General features: G+C 37.0%; 1 protein-coding gene across 2 annotated transcripts in view; it reads left to right on the top strand.

The window, feature by feature from the left end:
• Positions 1-4,282: 4,282 nt before the first annotated feature.
• Positions 4,283-19,711, top strand: part of LOC146642461 (rho GTPase-activating protein 20-like) — a 41,393-nt gene continuing 25,964 nt past the window's right edge. For both annotated transcript variants that reach the window (XM_085397837.1, XM_085397835.1), the window contains exons 1-3: positions 4,283-4,314; positions 14,793-14,898; positions 18,734-18,819. In XM_085397837.1, coding sequence (XP_085253963.1) covers positions 14,827-14,898; positions 18,734-18,819 — 158 coding nt within the window. In that variant the 5' untranslated portion in view covers positions 4,283-4,314; positions 14,793-14,826. The remainder of the gene's footprint in view (positions 4,315-14,792; positions 14,899-18,733; positions 18,820-19,711) is intronic.

Raw genomic sequence — 19,711 nt, 5'->3', positions numbered from 1 at the left:
TATAGCTCAGAAAAACGTAGATTCATAAATCGGCTTTTATTGTAGATTATGGACAAAAATTGAAATTTTCTTTAAAGAAAGATTGCAGTTGGTGATTCGTGTCATTGGACCAAAGGAATTAAGCCTACTAGAAAAGGACTTTTGTAAATATTAAAGACTGGGTAATCATTTATTGTTGAAATATTTCTAATTCTACATTTGCAAGAGAAAAGAGTTTTCTTTCAAAAACAAGGATATTCTAAGTGACTCAGTGTTTGAGCTGTGTTTTATACATTTATACAAATCACAACAACAGCCGCCTCAAGGCGCTTTATATTGTAAGGTAGACCCTACAATAATACATACAGAGAAAAACCCAACAATCATATGACCCCCTATGAGCAGCACTCTGGCGACAGTGGGAAGGAAAAACTCTCTTTTAACAGGAAGAAACCTCCAGCAGAAATAAGCTCAGGGAGGGGCGGGGCCATCTGCCGCGGCTGGTTGGGGCGAGAGAAGGAAGACCGGATAAAAGATGCTGTGGAAGAGAAACAGAGATTAATTCAAACATTGAATTAAATACATGACTGAATGTCAAAGTTCAGCTTTAGTGAAAATTGTTTCAAGTTACTATAAACAATATTAATTAAATTGTAATAATTTAAATTAAAATTTGAAAATTAGTTAAACAGATTCTTTAACTTTTTTAAATTAGAGATTAAATATTAATATGCAGTGAACAATGACGTTCAAATTTTTGTAAATGATGCACAAACAATAATTGGTATGCTGCATTAACATTTTAAGCCCCACCCTGTGTGTGTGTGTGTGTGTGTGTGTGTGTGTACTGTTGTCACCTGTTTGCTGTTTTGGTGTGGGTGAGACCCTTTAGATTGCTTTTTTGCGTCTTTGTGTGCCCTGTCAATTTTAAAGGGGTATGTGTTGCAATTCTGTACATAATCACGTGCTTCACTTTGTTTAAAAAAACAAAAGATGTTCCTGGTTCTGTGTCAGTGGATCTGGGAAATGTGACCGGTGCTAAAGAATAGATTACAGCAGGTAAATAACTTTTTCCTCTCTTCATGTTTGTATTCTAAATCATACATAAATGACTTGTGTGCTTTTCATAGTTTACTCTCTGTATGTATAAGTTTGCCTTTCCTTGCTCACTGGTGCAGGCTATGTGAATATATTTAACAGTGTGCATATTATTATGAAGTCACTTTGGGGTGTAAAACTGTGGACTTGATCCATTTATGTGTGTGCCGTTACCATTCTCGGTTTGCAATCATAATTGAAAGCATGATTGTCAAGTCTTTTTTTCTTTTCTTTTTTATGGGAAGCAACAGAATCAATTTGATGTTGGAGATTTGACAACCTTTTAATGTAATAAAGCTAAACCTGAGATTAGTTAATCGTAAACCTTTAGCATTACCATATGCTATGACTTCATGTCCACAATGCATTTCTACTGTGCTGACAGATATCCACTGAAGTTAGGATGGTGTTACATACACTTGTGAGCACAAGATGGTGCAAGTCATTAACACTTGATTCTTAAAGGGGAAAAGGAAAGACTCACAAATGGGGTAAGACTACAACATAATTAAGCACTTGGATTTTCTAATGGGCAATTTAAAAAGGACCTTTACGAAAAATACGTTTAACAAGATCACCACTGAACAGTCTTAATTTTTCTCCACTTTTAATCTGTCTTTTCATAAGAGGCTGTTGTAGATCAACGATGCATCTCAGCTCACCTCCTTTACCTAACCATCTTGGGTGTGATATAAGCCACGAATGAGGTTTCTGTCAGCAAGAAGGATTTAAGTCTCTCAGTGATTCTGTCTCACCACACTTCAGGAGCTTTGTCATTTGCATCACATGTTAACATGAGGTGGAACAAACTTATGTACGCACGGTCACGGAGCGAAAAGAAACAAAATAATGAACAAAAAACTAATTTTTTTTAAAGTAATAAATAAATAGTTGGGTTTTTTTGGTTTGGTTTGTTTTGTTTTTTTACAAACAGAATAAGTAATAAAGCAATAAAATAAATAATACGATAAGTAGAGTGCAACCACCAACAGATTACGACGTGATTGAAGCTTTATCACTTTCAGTGGCTTCCAAAAGTATTCGCCCCCTTGAACTTTTCCACATTTTGTCACATTACAGCCACAAACATGAATCAATGTTATTGGAATTCCACGTGAAAGACCAATACAAAGTGGTGTACACATGAGAAGTGGAACGAAAATCATACATGATTCCAAACATTTTTCACAAATAAATAACTGCAAAGTGGAGTGTGCGTAATTATTCAGCCCCCTGAGTCAATACTTTGTAGAACCACCTTTGCTGCAATGACAGCTGCCAGTCTTTCAGGGTATGTCTCTACCAGCTTTGCACATCTAGAGACTGAAATCTTTGCCCATTCTTCTTTGCAAAACAGCTCCAGCTCAGTCAGATTAGATGGACAGCGTTTGTGAACAGCAGTTTTCAGATCTTGCCACAGATTCTTGATTGGATTTAGATCTGGACTTTGACTGGGCCATTCTAACACATGGATATGTTTTGTTTTAAACCATTCCATTGTTGGCCTGGCTTTATGTTTAGGGTCGTTGTCCTGCTGGAAGGTGAACCTCGGCCCCAGTCTCAAGTCTTTTGCAGACTTGAGGTTTTCTTCCAAGATTGCCCTGTATTTGGCTCCATCCATCTTCCCATCAACTCTGACCAGCTTCCCTGTCCCTGCTGAAGAGAAGCAGAGCATGATGCTGTCACCACTATATTACGCACATCCCACTTTTCAGTTATTTATTTGTAAAAAATGTTTGGAATCATGTATGATTTTCGTTCCACTTCTCACATGTACACCAATTTGTGTTGGTCTTTCACGTGGAATTCCAATAAAACTGATTCATGTTTTTGGCTGTAATGTGACAAAATGTGGGAAAGTTCAAGGGGGCCGAATACTTTTGCAAACCACTGTATATAATGAATATAATGCTATTGGATACAGTTTGCAAAGTGTGGTGGAGGTATGGTCTTTGGCTCTGCTGCAGGGAGGGGTGGTGCCGGGGAGGCTGATGGGGCAGCTGCTGCTTCCAATCTGCTCTCAGTACCCACGCGGTAACGGGCACGCTCCTGGACAGCATGGACTCCCATATCGCCACAACATGTCAGCTTCCGGCTGATGTACAGGATCAGGTGGTCGACCCCCTGTCCTGTACATAACCACCGCTCGCTCCCCTGTAGCAGAGCCAAAGACCACACCTCCGCCACACAAGGCTGCTCTGTTAGTTGGTTTTGGACCCTATAATGGACCAGTTAAGGGCAGCCCAGTGGGCCCTGTGTTGTGGACACCTGCTCAAATGCAGGTCACATGACTGATCCATCAGCATGTGTGTTGTTGTTTTTTTTGTTTTTTTTCTTTGTTGTTTTTTTTTTTGTATAACTTGTATAGTTGATTGCCCTTACCTAAATTGTATGATTTGAGATGTGTAGGATTTGGTCCAACTGATGTCTCAGAGCATCAAGAGTGAGTCTTTGCTCAGTATATCTTATCATAGTAAGATGATGATTTCACAACTTATTTGACATTTTTGTTCTATTTGCTACCAGATAAGAGATCTTCCCATAGTCTAGTAATGGTTTATTTTGTATTTTTCTTTTAAAAGACAATGTTCAAGTTGAGAAGACAAATTTTCAGTGCCAGTTGACGTGACAACCAAATTTGCTACCGAGCACTGGCTTTTTGACCCGTTTGGTTCTCTGTATTTCAAACGGAGCTTGTGTGTGAATGAAAACCAATTGTCCTGTAGTAACTGGGCGGCAGCACCAACTCTTACTTCTTACTTGCTAAAGACAGTTTGCTTTTCTAAGTAAACCTTTGAGCTGAAATTGACCACACCTCGATTCTTAACAAAGATGAGTTGGACCTTCTTAACAACCAACCCATTCATCCTCTTCATAACTGCTAGTTTAGCACGTGTCCACGTATATTGATGCACACATTCCTGTTTGATTCCAGTGCAAGTTTTGTTGAAAACAAAAATCAGTCGACTTCTCAGTTGGTCCAAAACCATCAGTTTTGAGGTAGCTTTGGCTCATTTACTTTCTGGCTTCACATCTACATTACTCCAGACTGAGTGAAAATACATTGTTTCTGCCCACTATCGTTTGCATTACACTTCGCACTTATGTTTTACAACTTTAAAGTTTCAGAGTTGTCCTTAGTCATGCTTTCAGTCTTGGAAAACATTTGCTTTATTTCCTGTATTTGTCATGTCTTACAGATCCTGCACTGATTCCAGTGATCCAGCCAAGCAACAGGTAAACTGTCTGTGTATGCTTAGTTTAAAGATTTCTATTTGATAAATAAATAAAACTTTTGAGTTACATCCACAAAGATCTTGGATGTCGACTTCATGATTTATTGGTCAAAAATGACCAAAAACATTATAGCTTAGAAACTGTGATTATTGTCAACATATAGAACTGGAGGAAAAATATTTAAAATATCATGTCACATTCGACCTCTGACCTCTCTTTGAATGTCAATAGATTGATCTGAAGGACAAAGTGATACTAATGTTACATACAGCCTTTTAAAATGATTGTAGGTTTCCAGACTGGCAAAAACATGTTGGCCTGGGAGACTTTGAGTATCATTGATAATTACATTATGCCTTTAAGTATATTACAGTTACAGGTTATAACTGTTTTAATACATAAGAATTTGAAAACATGTAAAATGTTCCAGATTTTTGTTTTAAATAAACATGTTATCACAAATGTTTTTCCACTGATATTTATTACTAAATGAATTTTGCTTAAAACAAAAAATAAATATGCAAAAAATGATGGGAAGTATATATAAATGGGTTTCAACAGAGAAAATAGCAAAAGGCTGCACTTTGTTGTGCAGTCTTCTTAAAGTATGTTTAAAAAGAACAAGGAAAACACAGCAATTACAATTATATTCCCTTAAAAGTAAATGCTGCCTTAGCTGAGGTTTGTGCTTTGAGTACTTCTTGTTTCCGAACCCCTTATTTTTAGTCTTGTTAGTCTTAGTCATATGTCATTAATAATTTTTCCATTGAATTATGATTTAGGTGAAGCCAGCATTGTGTAGTTATAAAAGATTTTAGATATGAAAGGTGGTTCATATCAGTTGGCCGACTTGTTACAGTAAAACAAATGCATTTAAATTTCTACTCCCACTAAATGATTTACTGTAAATAAAAAGATTTGTAAAACCACAGTGCTGTTGATGACTCTGATTTCTCACTTTCTGGTTTTACTAGGGGTGGGGGGGGGAAATCGATACTGTGTAGTATCGTGATATTTTGTTTGCTAATAATGTATTGATACAGGGACAGCAGAAATCGATACTTTGTTACAAAAAAAGTTTTTGTGGACTGGAACTCTGACTTCAGAGCATGTTGATCCTTTTTCTGAGCAAGAATCCTGACATTCCTTCACTGTCCAAATGTGTTTAACTTGTTTTTTGGCACCAATAAACATGACAGTTTACTTATTTTAATTTAAGACATGTTTTATTTTAATTAAGTTTAAAACTTTTTTATTTAATGTAAAATTATATTTTGTTTTAATTTAATGGTAAATAATTTACTTTCAAATTCTTCAGTTGCTGAATGGGCTGCATAGTTTTCATAAATTGCATAGTTCAGAATAGCTATAATTGTACCAGATGGTTGCATTCAGTTAAGTTGGACTAGACTGTAATACAAGCCGTTTAGTTTGTCAACAATAAAACTGACTGAAATGAGAGAAAGACTGAGTGTGAGACTTTGATATTAGATAAAATGAATATTGATAAAGTTTACCTTTATGTACAGAATCTGAATATCGCAAAATATTTTTAAAAATTGCAATAATATCGTATCGTGCGTTAAGTATTGTGATAATATCGTATCATGGGATGTATGGTGATTCCCACCTCTAGGTTCTACACAGTCATCCTTTAGTACTCTTTATTTTTTCTGTGTCACAGTAGCAATATGGCCTCAGCTGTATAAAATCTGAGTTTTTAATAATAGTCTTTTTGTTTTATTCTTGATACAGCATGAAGGATTACCCTGGGGTTTAAAGCCACTTTTTGTCATTAAATGTCTAACTACAAGGGAGTATTTTATCTGAATGTCTGGGCCCTGGGTCTCCTCCATCCTGTGGCTCCATGTACCTACTATTAAATACTTAAACGCTCCCACACACAGGTGTTCACATTGTCTGGATTGGCTGCTGCCTCTAAACATGTTATGTATCATCAGTACTTTATGGTGTTCTTTAACATTTAATATTTATCATTTACTGCTACTTATGCATATATTGGTTGTTGCTGTGGTTTCCCTACTGTGTTGTTTTCTTTGCTTTTTTCAACTGGTAGTCAAACAGATTTTCAGTGTGTGTGTGTGTGTGTGTGTGTGTGTTTTCTCTTTCTCTTCCTCGTCTTCTGTTAACTTTCTCCCCAACTTCTCCTTTCTTCTTTCCCATCCCCCAGTCCTGTCTGTTATGATTGTAATAACTCAAAATAAAAATGAAAAAATTCTAATAAACTACGACTATCAAGTGGACCATTTGTAGCAAAAGACGTAATGGTCCACTTGTGAAAATAAATCTGTTGGGCTTTTTGTTTGGCCTTCAGACAACAATTCTCACTGCTACACTGCCAGACAAGACAGGCAAACAAATAAATAAAAGAATAAGAGGTACGTTGACCCACTGCCCAGCCGGAGTTCAATTCTAAGTACTATCTCTTCAACAGAGGACATTTTGGTTACAGAATTGTAATCGCTATTTTTCATATTTTGTCTATACTTTTAGTCAATTTCTTTTTAAGACAGGAAGGCTTAAAAACTAACGAATTATTTAGAAAAATTTCTTTTGAACAAGAATACATATATATAGTTAAATTAGGTGGCGGCAACATGTGTCTTTGTTGGGCAAGAAAAAGCTGATAAAGTAAATGATACTGAAAAGAAAACTCTTCTGGAACATATGTGCAACTAATTAATTACGATGGGCAGGAGTTTAGCAATCTGCAAAAAAAGAGGGAAAAAAAGCCCCTACAAATTCAATAGTACTGAGAATAATATTTGTCAGTGTAAAATTGTGAAGACGTTGAATATTTCATCATCTACAGTGTCACTGAAAAATTCAGAGAAATCTCGGTGCACAGCAGAAGGCCAAAAGCTAATGTGGAATGTCTATGATCTGCAGGTCCTCGAGCAGCGTTGCGTTTAAAACGAGTATGTTTTCATTGAATATACAGCATGGGCTCAGGAACACTTCTAGAAGAAGAGTTTGCTGTATCATCCATAAATGCAGATCAAGCAAAGAAGCCATATTTGAACATGATCCAGAAATTCTGCTGACCTTCTTTGGGCCAAAACTCATTTAAAACAGACTGCGGCAAAGTGAAAAACTGTCCTGTGCTCATAGGAATCAAAATTTGGAATTTTGTTATGGAATACATGGTTGCTGCATCTTCTGGACAGGAGAGATGCAACGTGGCTTGTCATAAACACCAAGTTCATTCATTCATCATTTTTACTGGAAGTCGCATATACCACATCTGGAAAGACGCCATCAGTGCTGAAACGTATATACAGGTTTTAGAGCAACAAATGCTTATGATGGTTTTGTTTTTTAGAGGTTTTGATTATGTTAGTAAGACGATGCCAAACCAGATCCTGCACCTATTGCTACAGAATGGATTTGTCGTAGTAGAAACCTGCAGCCAAACCTTCCCACACATTTGCAGTCTGGATGCTACACAGTGGTAACTAAAACTCTATCCCAACTTTACTGAGATGTGTTGCTGCCACCAAATTCAAAATACATTTTCACCCCTCAACTGTTAAAAGGCTGATGGGAGGTGTTGTCATCACCCCACTGGACAGCATGGACACCTCAATTTGTGAATGCGATAACTCAAGAATGATGCGACGTAGGAGCTTCATTGGTAGCTCAATTGATACCATAGGTGCATCTGCTAAAATCTCGGATGAGTTCGAATGTCAGTCACCTCGGCCTGGAGTTCAGAAGTTATGTTTTCTGAAAACCTCGTGAATGCTATTATTTGAGAACAAAACGGCGTAGGATTTTGAAATTGACACCATATATGTGTGTAAGTAAGTAAAATTTATTTATATAGTGCTTTTCACAGATAAAAATCACAAAGTGCTTTACAACACAGAAAATGGGCATATAAAAACAATATAACAGTAAATAAAACAATGTAAAACAATAAACCTATAAAAACAGCATAAGAAGAAATTAATCAAATGCTTTTCTAAATAAAAATGTCTTCAGCTGTTTCTTAAAAGAATCAATGGCGTCCGTGCAGCGAAGAGACAGTGGGAGAGAATTCCACAACCGTGGTGCCACAGTCTGAAAGGCCCGATCACCACAGGTTTTAAAACGAGAGCGCGGTACCACCAGCAGTCTCTGATCTAATGACCTTAAAGCCCGAGAAGATGTATGTGGTTTCAGCAGGTCAGATAAATATCGAGGAGCCTGACCACTAAAGGTTAGAACTAAAATTTTAAAATGAAACCTAAAATTTACAGGCAACCAGTGAGGGGAGGCCAAGACTGGAGTGATATGCGATCTTCTCTTGGTGCCTGTTAAGAGACGTGCTGCAGCATTCTGCACAGTCTGAAGACAATTTAAGGCTGATTTGTTAAAGCAAGTAAAAAGGCCATTACAATAGTCTAAACGAGAAGAAATAAAAGCATGAATAATCATCTCAAGTTCAAGCTTTGATACCATTAGTCTGAGTTTAGAAATATTCCGTAAATGATAAAAACAGTTTCGGACCAGCTGCTTAGAATGCTGCTCGAGCGACATCGAGCTGTCAAATATGACAGCTCGATGTCATCATCCTAGATGTGTACTAGGATGATGAGTGGTTGGACTGGTGGTTTATGGTCTATTGTGGATTTAAAAATAGGTTTATAATATTTGCAAGTCATTGCATTCTGATTTTATTCACATTTTACACAGTGTCCCAACTTTTTCAAAATGATGTTTGTAGTGGATCAACATGAAAGTTCAAACGTGGTAAAAAAAAAAAAAAAAAAAGTTCTTTAAATAAAACAAAAATGAAAGATGTCCAGACGAGGGATCATTGATTATTGGGTATCATATATGTAATGATTTTGAATATGGAGCTGGCAGGTAGGAGGAAAAGAGTTTGGTGTGTCAGAGGATCCCAGGGACAGGAAATATCTTTAGCTGTCACACAAGCACGAGTCCTGGCATGTAATAGTAGCTTGTTTGTTAGTTCAACATGTATTACACAATGCCTATTCAGAACGTATTAGTTATCACATTTGACAAATGGTTCCTAAAATGATACAGTTTATTACTGATCGTCATTTTTCAGTTTACCAAAAGGCTTTTTCCCCAGTCTTGCTCAGGTCTGGCAGACTTGCAGTAAAATGTGAGTACATCTTTGACACAGTCAGAGCTGGTTGATGCTTTGAGGGTGGAAAAAGTGTGTTTGTAGCAGAAAGGTTGGGAACCGCCAAGGAGGGGCATGTTGCTTTTCTTTGTCATGCCCAAGGCTGTTCATTATCAACATGAAGGAAGGTAATCATTGAAGTGATCCAGTTTTAACGGGGCTGATCGTGGCCAATTTGGGGAATGAATACTCCTAGTCTCTGTTCGTCTTCTTCTGTGGCCTAGTTCTTCTTTAGCCCAGTTTGTGGCCCACTTCTGGTTCTAGAAGTACAACCAATTTTTGGGCTAATAGTAATTTTTCCTTTTGACTACGTGCTGCGTTGAATTAACTTAACTCCCTGCTCTGTTTCCAACAAGCACTCTGAGATTAAATCAACTTTAGCCACAATAACCTTTATTATGGTCTTATACACTGCATTATGAATGCAAGATTACATATTTATGTGAAATTCAATTGAAGGCAAATCATAATCTTTAAGCCCTGAATATACTACATTACAACCTTGTGGCCTAGATTACAGTCGGTACTATTCGTGACTGTTTCACTGTTACACGCAGGAATCTTATGTCTTCAGCCGAATGTGAGTGTCACACTCGCACTGTTCTGATAACTCATGTCTGTTGGATTTAAATAACATCTGTTAATGTGGCAAAAGTTCATTTTGTTTGAAACTGGATTTACTTTCAAATACTTTGTGATACACTGCTTTCCAAAGCCTTAACAATTACTGTGAAACATGCAGCACGAATGTTCTGAAGCGGCCCCCGTTGTTCTTGCATGCAAATTTCTTAACATACTTAAATGACCCTGAAGCAATGGTTCCTGACCTGCAGGAAACGGTCCAAAAACAATACGGAGAGGTCGCCAAAGGATTAAAAGGATAAAGAGGGAAAGAAAAACACCTGTTGAGCAGAATTAAGTGTATTGTTTCGTACTCTTATCCAAGTTTGCTTTTGTTTCTTGTGAAATTCTACTTGTCGTTGTATTTTCCACTCTGTACCAAGCCCAACACGTATCAACAATCTGATGAACACTTCTTTCAGTTTAAGTGGGATTTAAAATAAATGAAAATGAAGTGTTGTATGCTATATTTCCTACTATGAAAGACTCGATAACGGGAACATAAATAGAGTAATCTGGGGTTTTAAAATAAATTTCTACCTGCTGGCCTGTCAACGCTCTCACAGGAAAATTGAATTTCATGTTTTTCTACTTAAATTGTAATATGACATTACTTAAATTCTCATTTTCCCCCAGTGTGGACAAAATTAAAAAAAATGTAACCATTGACAAATTGTAAAATGTGAAAACAAAGTAGTAGTACTTGGATAGAACGTTTAAACCCATTTGCAAAAAAACCAAAAAAAACCCTATTTTAAATTAAAAAAAACAATAGCGTTATTGACTCAGTGTTAACCTCTAATTTTCAGTTTTGATTGGAAGTTAGGATAAAGATATATTTTTAAGAATGTTATTTTAGCCAGCTTTCTTATGTTTGTTAAAGGAGACATTATAAAATTGCCTCTTATCCAGTTGAGAGCAGAGCTATTACTGTAAGAAATGGAAGCAAATAAGTTAATCTAAAGTCCTAAACCCTTTTTAGTTTACTTTCCCCCCTTAAATCTTCTATCTATAGATGTACATTGATATTCAAAAACAATGAAAACTGTTAAATTATGATTTACTTGTATTTAGATTCATGTGGAAAAAGACTGTAGTCTTGTGAAAAACTTAGTACACCCTTAATTAATTCATCATCAAGTGTGTGCACCTCGAAACATGCAGAGGTTTTGGCAGTTTGTAGGTCTGCAGCATTCAGATGCCTCTTAACACAAAAGCAAGGATGAAAAACATCAGAAATGATGAACTGTTGCTGCCCATTAATCTGGGAAGGTTTATGAGGCCATATCCAAACTTTCCGCAGTAAGATTATTCATAAGTGGAAAACATTTAACACAGTTGGCAATCTTTCCATGAGTGGATTTCCTGGGTGCTGAGTTTGGTCAGAACAGGCACAAAGTGAAAAAAGAAAAAAAAAACTTCATGGGCTTCATTTGGCATGTTAAAGTTCAATTTTCACAATACAACCAGGAAAAGACTGAACACTTATGGCTTGTTTGGAAGGGTTCCTAGGAGAAAGCCTCTTCTTTCTAAAAAGAACATGACAGCAAAGTCTGAACAAACTTTAACAATTCTACAACAATGTCTTTTTGACCGACTGCACTAAAGTGGAGATGTTTGGTAATGATGCACAGCACCATGTTTGGTGAAGACCATACACAGCATATCAGCAAAAATGGCTCATACCAATCAAGCAAGGCGGGGTGAGGATTTGGGGTTGTTTTGCAGCCACAGGTCTTGGGCACCTTGTGGTCATTGAGTCAATCATGAACTCTGTAAACCAGAGTATTTTAGAGTCAAATATGAAATTGGGTCATGAAATAGAAGAAATCTATAACACAATGGCTGAAAAATAAAAGAATCAAGGTGTTAAAATGATGCAAAGTTCTGACCTCAACCCTATCCGGTTGTTCAGTGATGATGCAACGAATCCTACTTCCAGGCCTAAAGTAGTCTGTGTTTAATATGGCTTTTGTGTTGTTAACATGTTCAATGTTATGTATTTTCTTATATTTGATCTGAAAAAGCTCCTAAAACAGACAGTGATCACTGTTGACCTCCCTCGGCTTTTATTACCGCTAATCATTTATTTAAGCTCAGTTTTTAAAACCTTAGGATGTAACTACAGCCCAGCCCATGCAGCAGTATATGAATGACTAACCTCGTATTGTGGATGGATTATCTCAGTTGTTCTCCTGGCTGAAGTTTGGTCCTTTTACAGCATCCTGCCATGCGATTACATTTGTTCCTGACCACCAAGAACACTCACGGTAACTTTTATTGAGTGGAAAAAAAGTTAGCTTGTTTATATTATGCTAACATAGCTGACTGTTTTCTTACCCCTGACTGTCTTCACTACTAGAGCAGTGCGATATGGCCAAAAATATTTATCACGATATATATTTGAAAATTTGCGATAACGATATAACTGACGATATAATTGATGCCAGACAAAATACAACTCCACAACATTACTAGCACAAAAAGACAACCTTCCATTTATTTTCACTTAAACAAGAAGCTGGTTTTTATGTACATTAAAGCTTTATAAAAATGTAACAGTGCAAATGCAAATTCCTTGCTGAAAGTTTAACCAAAAGGCATTTCCAGTAGAAATGGGCTGACACATCCTGAGCATAACCATGTATAATATCCACTGAAGTTAAAAAGAGGTGCTTTGCAACATTAAACTGCAGTGTGCAGTACGTATTTTTCGGACCATAAGGTGCACGGGATTATAAGGCACATTAAGCGAAACAAAGCAGTCAGATAAATCAAACTTTATTAAACTCATTCTTCTTGCTTCCTCCACTTCTGTACCATTGATTCATTAATGTTGAATTCTCTGGCAGCTGCTCTATTCCCATGTTGTTGCAGTATATTAATGACTAACCTTGTATTGTGGATGGATTATCTCAGTTGTTCTCCTGACTGAAGTTTGGTCCGTTTACAGCATCCTGCCATGCGATTGCATTTGTCTCTAACTATCAGGAACCTTAACGTTAACTTTTATAAGTGGAAAAGTGTTAGTGTTCGTCCACCAGCTTCACTGTTTATGTTATGCTAACATAGCTGTGTCACTAGCGATCACGTAGCACATCATTATATACCAGCTAGCCCAACTTCAGTAACCCTACAAACGTCACTGCTGTTTAGTTTTCTGTCTTCATTTATGCTGGAAGTGATAGCAGAGCTGTATGTTTTAATTTGTTTCCAAAACCCCGCAGTCAGGACATGCTATATTGTATTTAGATAGAAGCTAGCGAGCTAACTCCCTGCTAACTTCTAACTCCGTTAAATGTTATAAATTCCGTTTTCATGGATGCCTGGATGTTAAACTCAATTGTTACACCTGGTAGAGCAGAACGCTGATCATTTTATTAAAGATGAAAGAATTTAGACAGTTTTTCAACTCTCAGTAATGCCATACTTTGTTTGATATATGGACCTGCAGCGGAGTTTAGGTCCAGACACGGTTAGTGACGTCAGACTGAACAATCGGATTGAAATCCTGCAGCAAGACCTTAAGAGAATTATGTATAAACAGATGTCCACAAACCTCAGTGAACTGAAGCAATGTTGTACACAACAGTGGACCAAAATTAGCTAACTAGCTATAGTCATGTGACCTTTGATGTGACCCGATAATGAAGTGAGAGACTGATAAAGTCATACTGAAAATTATTATTTTAAGTCATTAAAGGGTTCTGTGAAAACTTTCTTTTCCATATGACTGACAAAAAGTGGGATAATTCATACCAACATACCTAGTCAACATAGAAAAGCTCCCAAATGTGCCTGAGTAGCCTCCTGTTTTCATGTTTTTATATCAGTTTAGTTCTCGGGACATTGCAACAAAAGAAACTTATCTCATATTCATAACATGAGGTGATGACTGATAACCAATGTTTTTAACAACTAGCATTATAAAAATGGCATCTCAAGATTGGGATATGCGTAAAAGTTTAACATTTTGGCCTTACAAAGGTGTCACTGACTGGGTTTTGGATGTTTTTGAAAAGATGCACGTTAGGTCTTCAGACTGTTACACTCTGATTTAACTTCAGATTAGATAATGAGGTAATTGTGTCACTTGATTTAACAAGAGACCAATATAACACATAAACTCATTTACAGAGATCTCATTCAGCACACAGTAACGAGCTGACAGTAAAAATAACGGGACTTTTTTCTAATGTTGTTTGCTTGAGTAATGAAACTTCATTGGCCCACTTGCTGAATCCCTGTAGAATTCTCGATAAAAGCTGATCCCCTAAGCAAACAGCTTATCATACCTTTAGCATTGTTTGTTTTCGGGTAAATCTGATTGTTCGCTGAGTGAATGAAACAGTTTGGTTAAAAATAGGTGGACCTATTTTTTGCAGCGTTATGGCGCCGCCTCCGTTCTATGCGTAAAGACGCCTTAAGAAGTGGCAAAGCAACTGATAATCTAGACAGGAGACGCATGAGCACGGCTATTCGTTGATGGCAAAGAGATAGACGAAACCTGAGCTAGTTTTCCTCCCGACCTTTTTTCCTTCTTTATTTCTTTTTTTAATATTAAATTTCCTTCGTGTAGTTTTTCCTTCACGCGATCTAATCGCAAACAAGTTTTTAGCTTGTGGTGAAATGGTTCGTATCTCCGGGAGTCGGAGTTTATTAATGGGATTTCTTTCACTCCTGCATCACCCGAGGACAGCTGGACAGTGAGCCGGAGGGCGTCTGGAGGCTGGATGGACAACATGTCTCCACAGCAGCAACAGGACAGCCTCAGTCGAGGCGGCGCGCAGCAGGAACACAAACGGGTACGTTTGCGCGTAAGAGTCTGTGTTTTCACTCACCTTAGCAGACAGTTCTGCTCTTTTGAAAGTAAAGACAGACTTCCTTCTAATTCATTTCTGTCTAATTACATCGCGTGAAAAGGGACAGCCTACTCACTTTATGAATGAGTGTGTCGGTTGGGAGGTTAGATCAGTGTGACAGGTGTTCAAACAGCCGAAGCAGCTTTTGGGAAATTTTGTCAGTGATAGTTTTGCAGTTCTACAGGAGGTCAACTTATAAGATTAAAAAATAAATCAAGGTTGTAAACTAATGAGTGTCTTCAAGCTCCAGTAAAACACTGATCTAAACAAAGTGTGTCATCAGACTGTTTTAATAACCTACTGATTATTAACGTTGGTAGCCTGTGATGTCATTATTACATCATCTCAAGATATTCTGCCCCTTTTCTGATTTTAATTTTCTTTTTAACTCATGGGTCATAAGAAGAGTAAAATAACTTTTTAAGTTATTTTAATCAATTTATTTTACTTATTAAGAAATAAAAACTTCTTAATGCAGACATTAATACATGAACTTATAGAATGAATAGATTTATAGACGTAAATTTTAGTCATGGCCTTGTCGACAAAATAAACACTTAAAATGTCATAAATTCCTGTATTTGTTTAGATAATTGTGGCATTTAAACGGTACGTGTGAGTTAAAGAGGTGTTCAAATGTGGTGTGTCTTGTATACACTTCACATTTACTCTTTCTGCAGGCTAACTACTTCATACATGTGTTCAAATGCTAATCAGATTTAAAGGGTTTTATTGTTATCGATTATCATCCCCAGGCTGTTTAGTCAAAGCATGCGTTTCAGTTTTACTGGTATTAACTATTCTCTGTGTACCGAAACCATTTCTATGATAAATGCAGTGTCTTCTGTATTGGAAACAGTAGCTGTCAGTCCACAGCTAATCTATTCTGATCATCAGGTAGTCATTCAAGTTTATTTTGGAGTAAAAAGCATCAAATGTTTGTTTGTTTCAGTTTGTAAAGATAGAAACTGTGAAGAATTGTAGCTTTATGTGGTGCAGACAGAATTTGACTCTGTTTGTTATGCCAGTGTCGCAAATCAATTGTTTTTGTGTTTGTTTGTATTTCATGATGGTCTAAAACTATCCCGCTGACAATTAGACTCAGAAGTGTCACTACTTTGTGACTCTTTGTGGTGGTAATTATCCGATAAATGAGTGGAGGTTTACTTGCAGAAAATAAGACAAAAGGCAGATGGCGAGAGAATTCATATCACAGATTAACACGTTTTTAAAAGTTAATAATGATGATATTATACACACACCAAATATAGTGTTCTGCTTTTTTCAGAGCTATTTCCTTAGGCACACTGTCCTGTACAGGCTGCCCTGTAATACATCAAACATCACTTCATTTATTTAAAGCTTTTTTAATCCTTTACTGAAGTGAGGAGGAGACAGAAAAGTGGAAATAATTAAACTGTTACCCATCAAAAATCAGACTGTTGTGTTCAATGGACCACGCAGTATTACTGCCACCACTAAAAATAACCTATCAATTAATTAGATCAGTAATAAAAATAGCTTTTAATTATTATAGGTATACATATTGTTCCATTCATTGAAAGTATTTTTTCCCAGTGATTCTTCTCTGCAGTTACTGTAAAAAGTTGTGGTACAAAGTCTTCCTTCACTGCACAGCCAGCGCTCTGTCCTTGGTTTAGTGATAACTGTTACACATCAGCTGTGCTTGATGAATGTGCTGAGTCAAAAATGCAAAAATGCAGAAACACGGTGTCAGTGTAAGGAAAACGGTTTGTGTAAATACTATAAACTCTGGTGGAAAGGGCAGAAAGCTGCATGAGCAATTGTCCTGTTACATTAGTGAGTTCATCATCACTACAGTTATTTTTTAAACTATTTTTAGGTTATGTTTATGTTAGACAAATTGGGGGTTTTTATAGTCGCTGTTTCCCACAGTAAACCCACTTTTTCACGGAAGCTAACATTGGTGTATTTTTAGGACTGAAAGGTAACATTGTAATATTGTAACTGGAGTACAAGGAATGTTTCAGCAGCCTGTGACCTAGCTAAATCAATGTTATTACATTGTGAAAAATGTGTGGACGTGCATGGTGGATGTAGGCTGAAGACGGACTGAGGTTTTCCCACATTTAGAATTCTAAGGTTAGTGTTTGGACAGAGTGACATCACGAATTAACACGAAATGATACAGGCTTTCGTGGTCCCCAGAGGATGAATCCTGTCAAGCTTTGCAAGGGATTGCTACAACCCTGCCAGGAAAGGTCACATGACCAAGCTGGCACTATAGCTAGTAAGCTAATCTGCTTGATTGTCAGGGAAACAAACCATTATAAATTAACTGCTAAACTAATAATTACACTTTCTTCAAACATCCAGAAACACATTAATGCATCACAACAGAAGAACTTGCCACTGCTACTGATAGATGTCTTCTTATTTGAAATAAGCCAATGGCTCAAAAAGCCAATATCATTGATATTAGGCTAATTTAGCGGCGTTATCCCCAAAAGTTATTGCAGTTAACACAGTTGCACCATTCTTTAAAAATTTTCACAGTCACCAAAATGCAACCTGACTGCACTTTTAGCTAAATATGCTGCTCACATTTGTTCCTGAGACACATTTATATGTGAAACTGTTTATATGAAACATGATAAATACCACTAATGACAAGCTAATTATGGTCAGTGGAACCACTGTAACCTCTTTTAGCCTGCTGACATTAGCAGTAGACTTATGAAATCACAGAATGATGGAGCTGCTAGCACGATTAAGAGCTTGTTATCTTTAAAATGTGTTTTCACACTTTTCACATATCTATGACTTACATGTAATAACTACACAAAACAAAAGACTACCTTAACCCACTTAACCTGTCCAAAAACCACTGATCAATGTATTAGCTGATTGTGTTAGTCAGTGTGGTATTCTGACATCCAGTGAAAGAACTGTAGTTATGTAATGTTTGTTTGCAGCCCTGTTTCATGCTGACAAATCCTTCTACAATTAGATTCAATGAAACTTTAATTATCCTTATGTGGGAAACCTGGGTAATCAGATCCTGTAAAGAAAAACAGGATATCAACATGGTCCCAAGCAAGTGAAAGTAGGAAGGTAGCATGAAAAATGTTGTTTTTACACACACTGGATTTTTACTAACATGTGAGAAAGGTCAGAACTGTCATGGCAAAAACAAACAGAGGCTGCTGTGAAATGCTCTGGCATTCCTTTGTGTTTTAAGCTCAGTTCTGCTGTCCCTGTCCTTTTGGAGGCCATAGTCAGCCCTGATGCTGTGATGAATGTGTTGAACATTAGGACACTTGCATAACAAATGAGGAGAGTGTAAATCGAGTCCAACTCTCAGTAAGCACTCACTAAGCAGTGTGGTCAGATATTGTGTGAGTTGCAGTACTAAACCAAAACTTTAAATGACATTATTTAGGTAGATTATCGAGGCTGACAAGCATGTCTCTTTTTTGTGGCAGACAACTTCGCAATTGTTCTTACGATACTTTTTCCACCATTGCTATTTTTTTTTTACCATTCTCATTTCTTGTGAGGTGTTATTCTCTTACCAGCCAATCAGAAACAACAAAGCTCCATATACCATACACAGTCGTAATTTTTAATTGCAAAATAGTTTCTTTGATGGATGCCATGTGGTATGAATGTCACAGTAAAAATGTGAAAAAATATTGCGTATCGAGCTTGGTAGCTTTGCATTAATAATGCAATTTTAATATTAGAAATGTTTCCCTCCCCCTTCATCAGCCATCTTTCTCTTTTGCTTTTTTAGCGCACAAAGTCTCAGAGTTACCGGCGTCAGTCCGCCCCATCTCTGGTCATCACCAAGGCTCTGACCAGGTCCAAGACTCTCTCCAGGTACTGTAAAAGACATGGTCAGGCTGACTCTGGTATCTATGTTTCATTTACTTTTCACTGTAAAGCTAGTTACTGGAGCCACCATATGATCTTAATATGCGGCACCTGTATGTCACAGTGTTTGTGATTTAAAGCAACAACCATCTGCATTGATAGTTAACAGCTTTAATTGTAAATTAAATATAAGTCTAAAATTATACTAATACAATTTAATTGTTAGCCTTGTTTTTTAAACCTTTGTAGACACCTTTTGACAAAGAACAGTAAAGACACTGGTCATCGGAAACACTTGAGGTTGAAAGTCTTTGAGCAGAGATAGATTTAGTGTCTCCAAAGTAGGGTGAATGAGTCACATACAACCCTCTCAGAAACCCTCTTGCAGCCCAGGCCACTGATGAAACCCTGAAGCCACACTCTCACACACGTGCACACACACACGCCCTAAGTGAGGTGTTGGATCTGTTAGGATAGATAATCCTCCTGTTGCCATACTTATCAGAGGATCAGGTAGCTATTAATAGCCTCTGTCTTTGAACATATGCACTGGGAAAGTGAAGAAGAAAACCTTGTTAAAACCTAATAGTAGCTGGTTCACACCTTCTTAGCATGTTTCCAAGCTTCACTGTGATTTTGTCCAACAAATTCACCACTTGTGGATGGTTTACATACACTTATCAAAGGCATAAATGTCATGGTAATTTTGGGCTTTTAATGTTTTCTTTGAACTGTTCTTTGTCCAAAATTATTTAGTTTTTTCTCTAATCCACAAATACACTGCACAAAAAAATAAAAGAACACATCAGAGTTCTGTGGGGGGAAAAATCACGCTGGACATGTGGACTGAGTAATGTGTTAGGAACGAAAGGATGGCAGATCGTTTGATGGCAATTCA

The sequence above is a fragment of the Rhamphochromis longiceps genome, linkage group LG23 (assembly GCF_057381845.1).
Source record: "Rhamphochromis longiceps isolate RC_006_pf linkage group LG23, R_longiceps_female_GT1.1, whole genome shotgun sequence".
Lineage (NCBI taxonomy): Eukaryota > Metazoa > Chordata > Actinopteri > Cichliformes > Cichlidae > Rhamphochromis > Rhamphochromis longiceps.
This window is presented reverse-complemented; position numbering and strand designations above follow the sequence as displayed.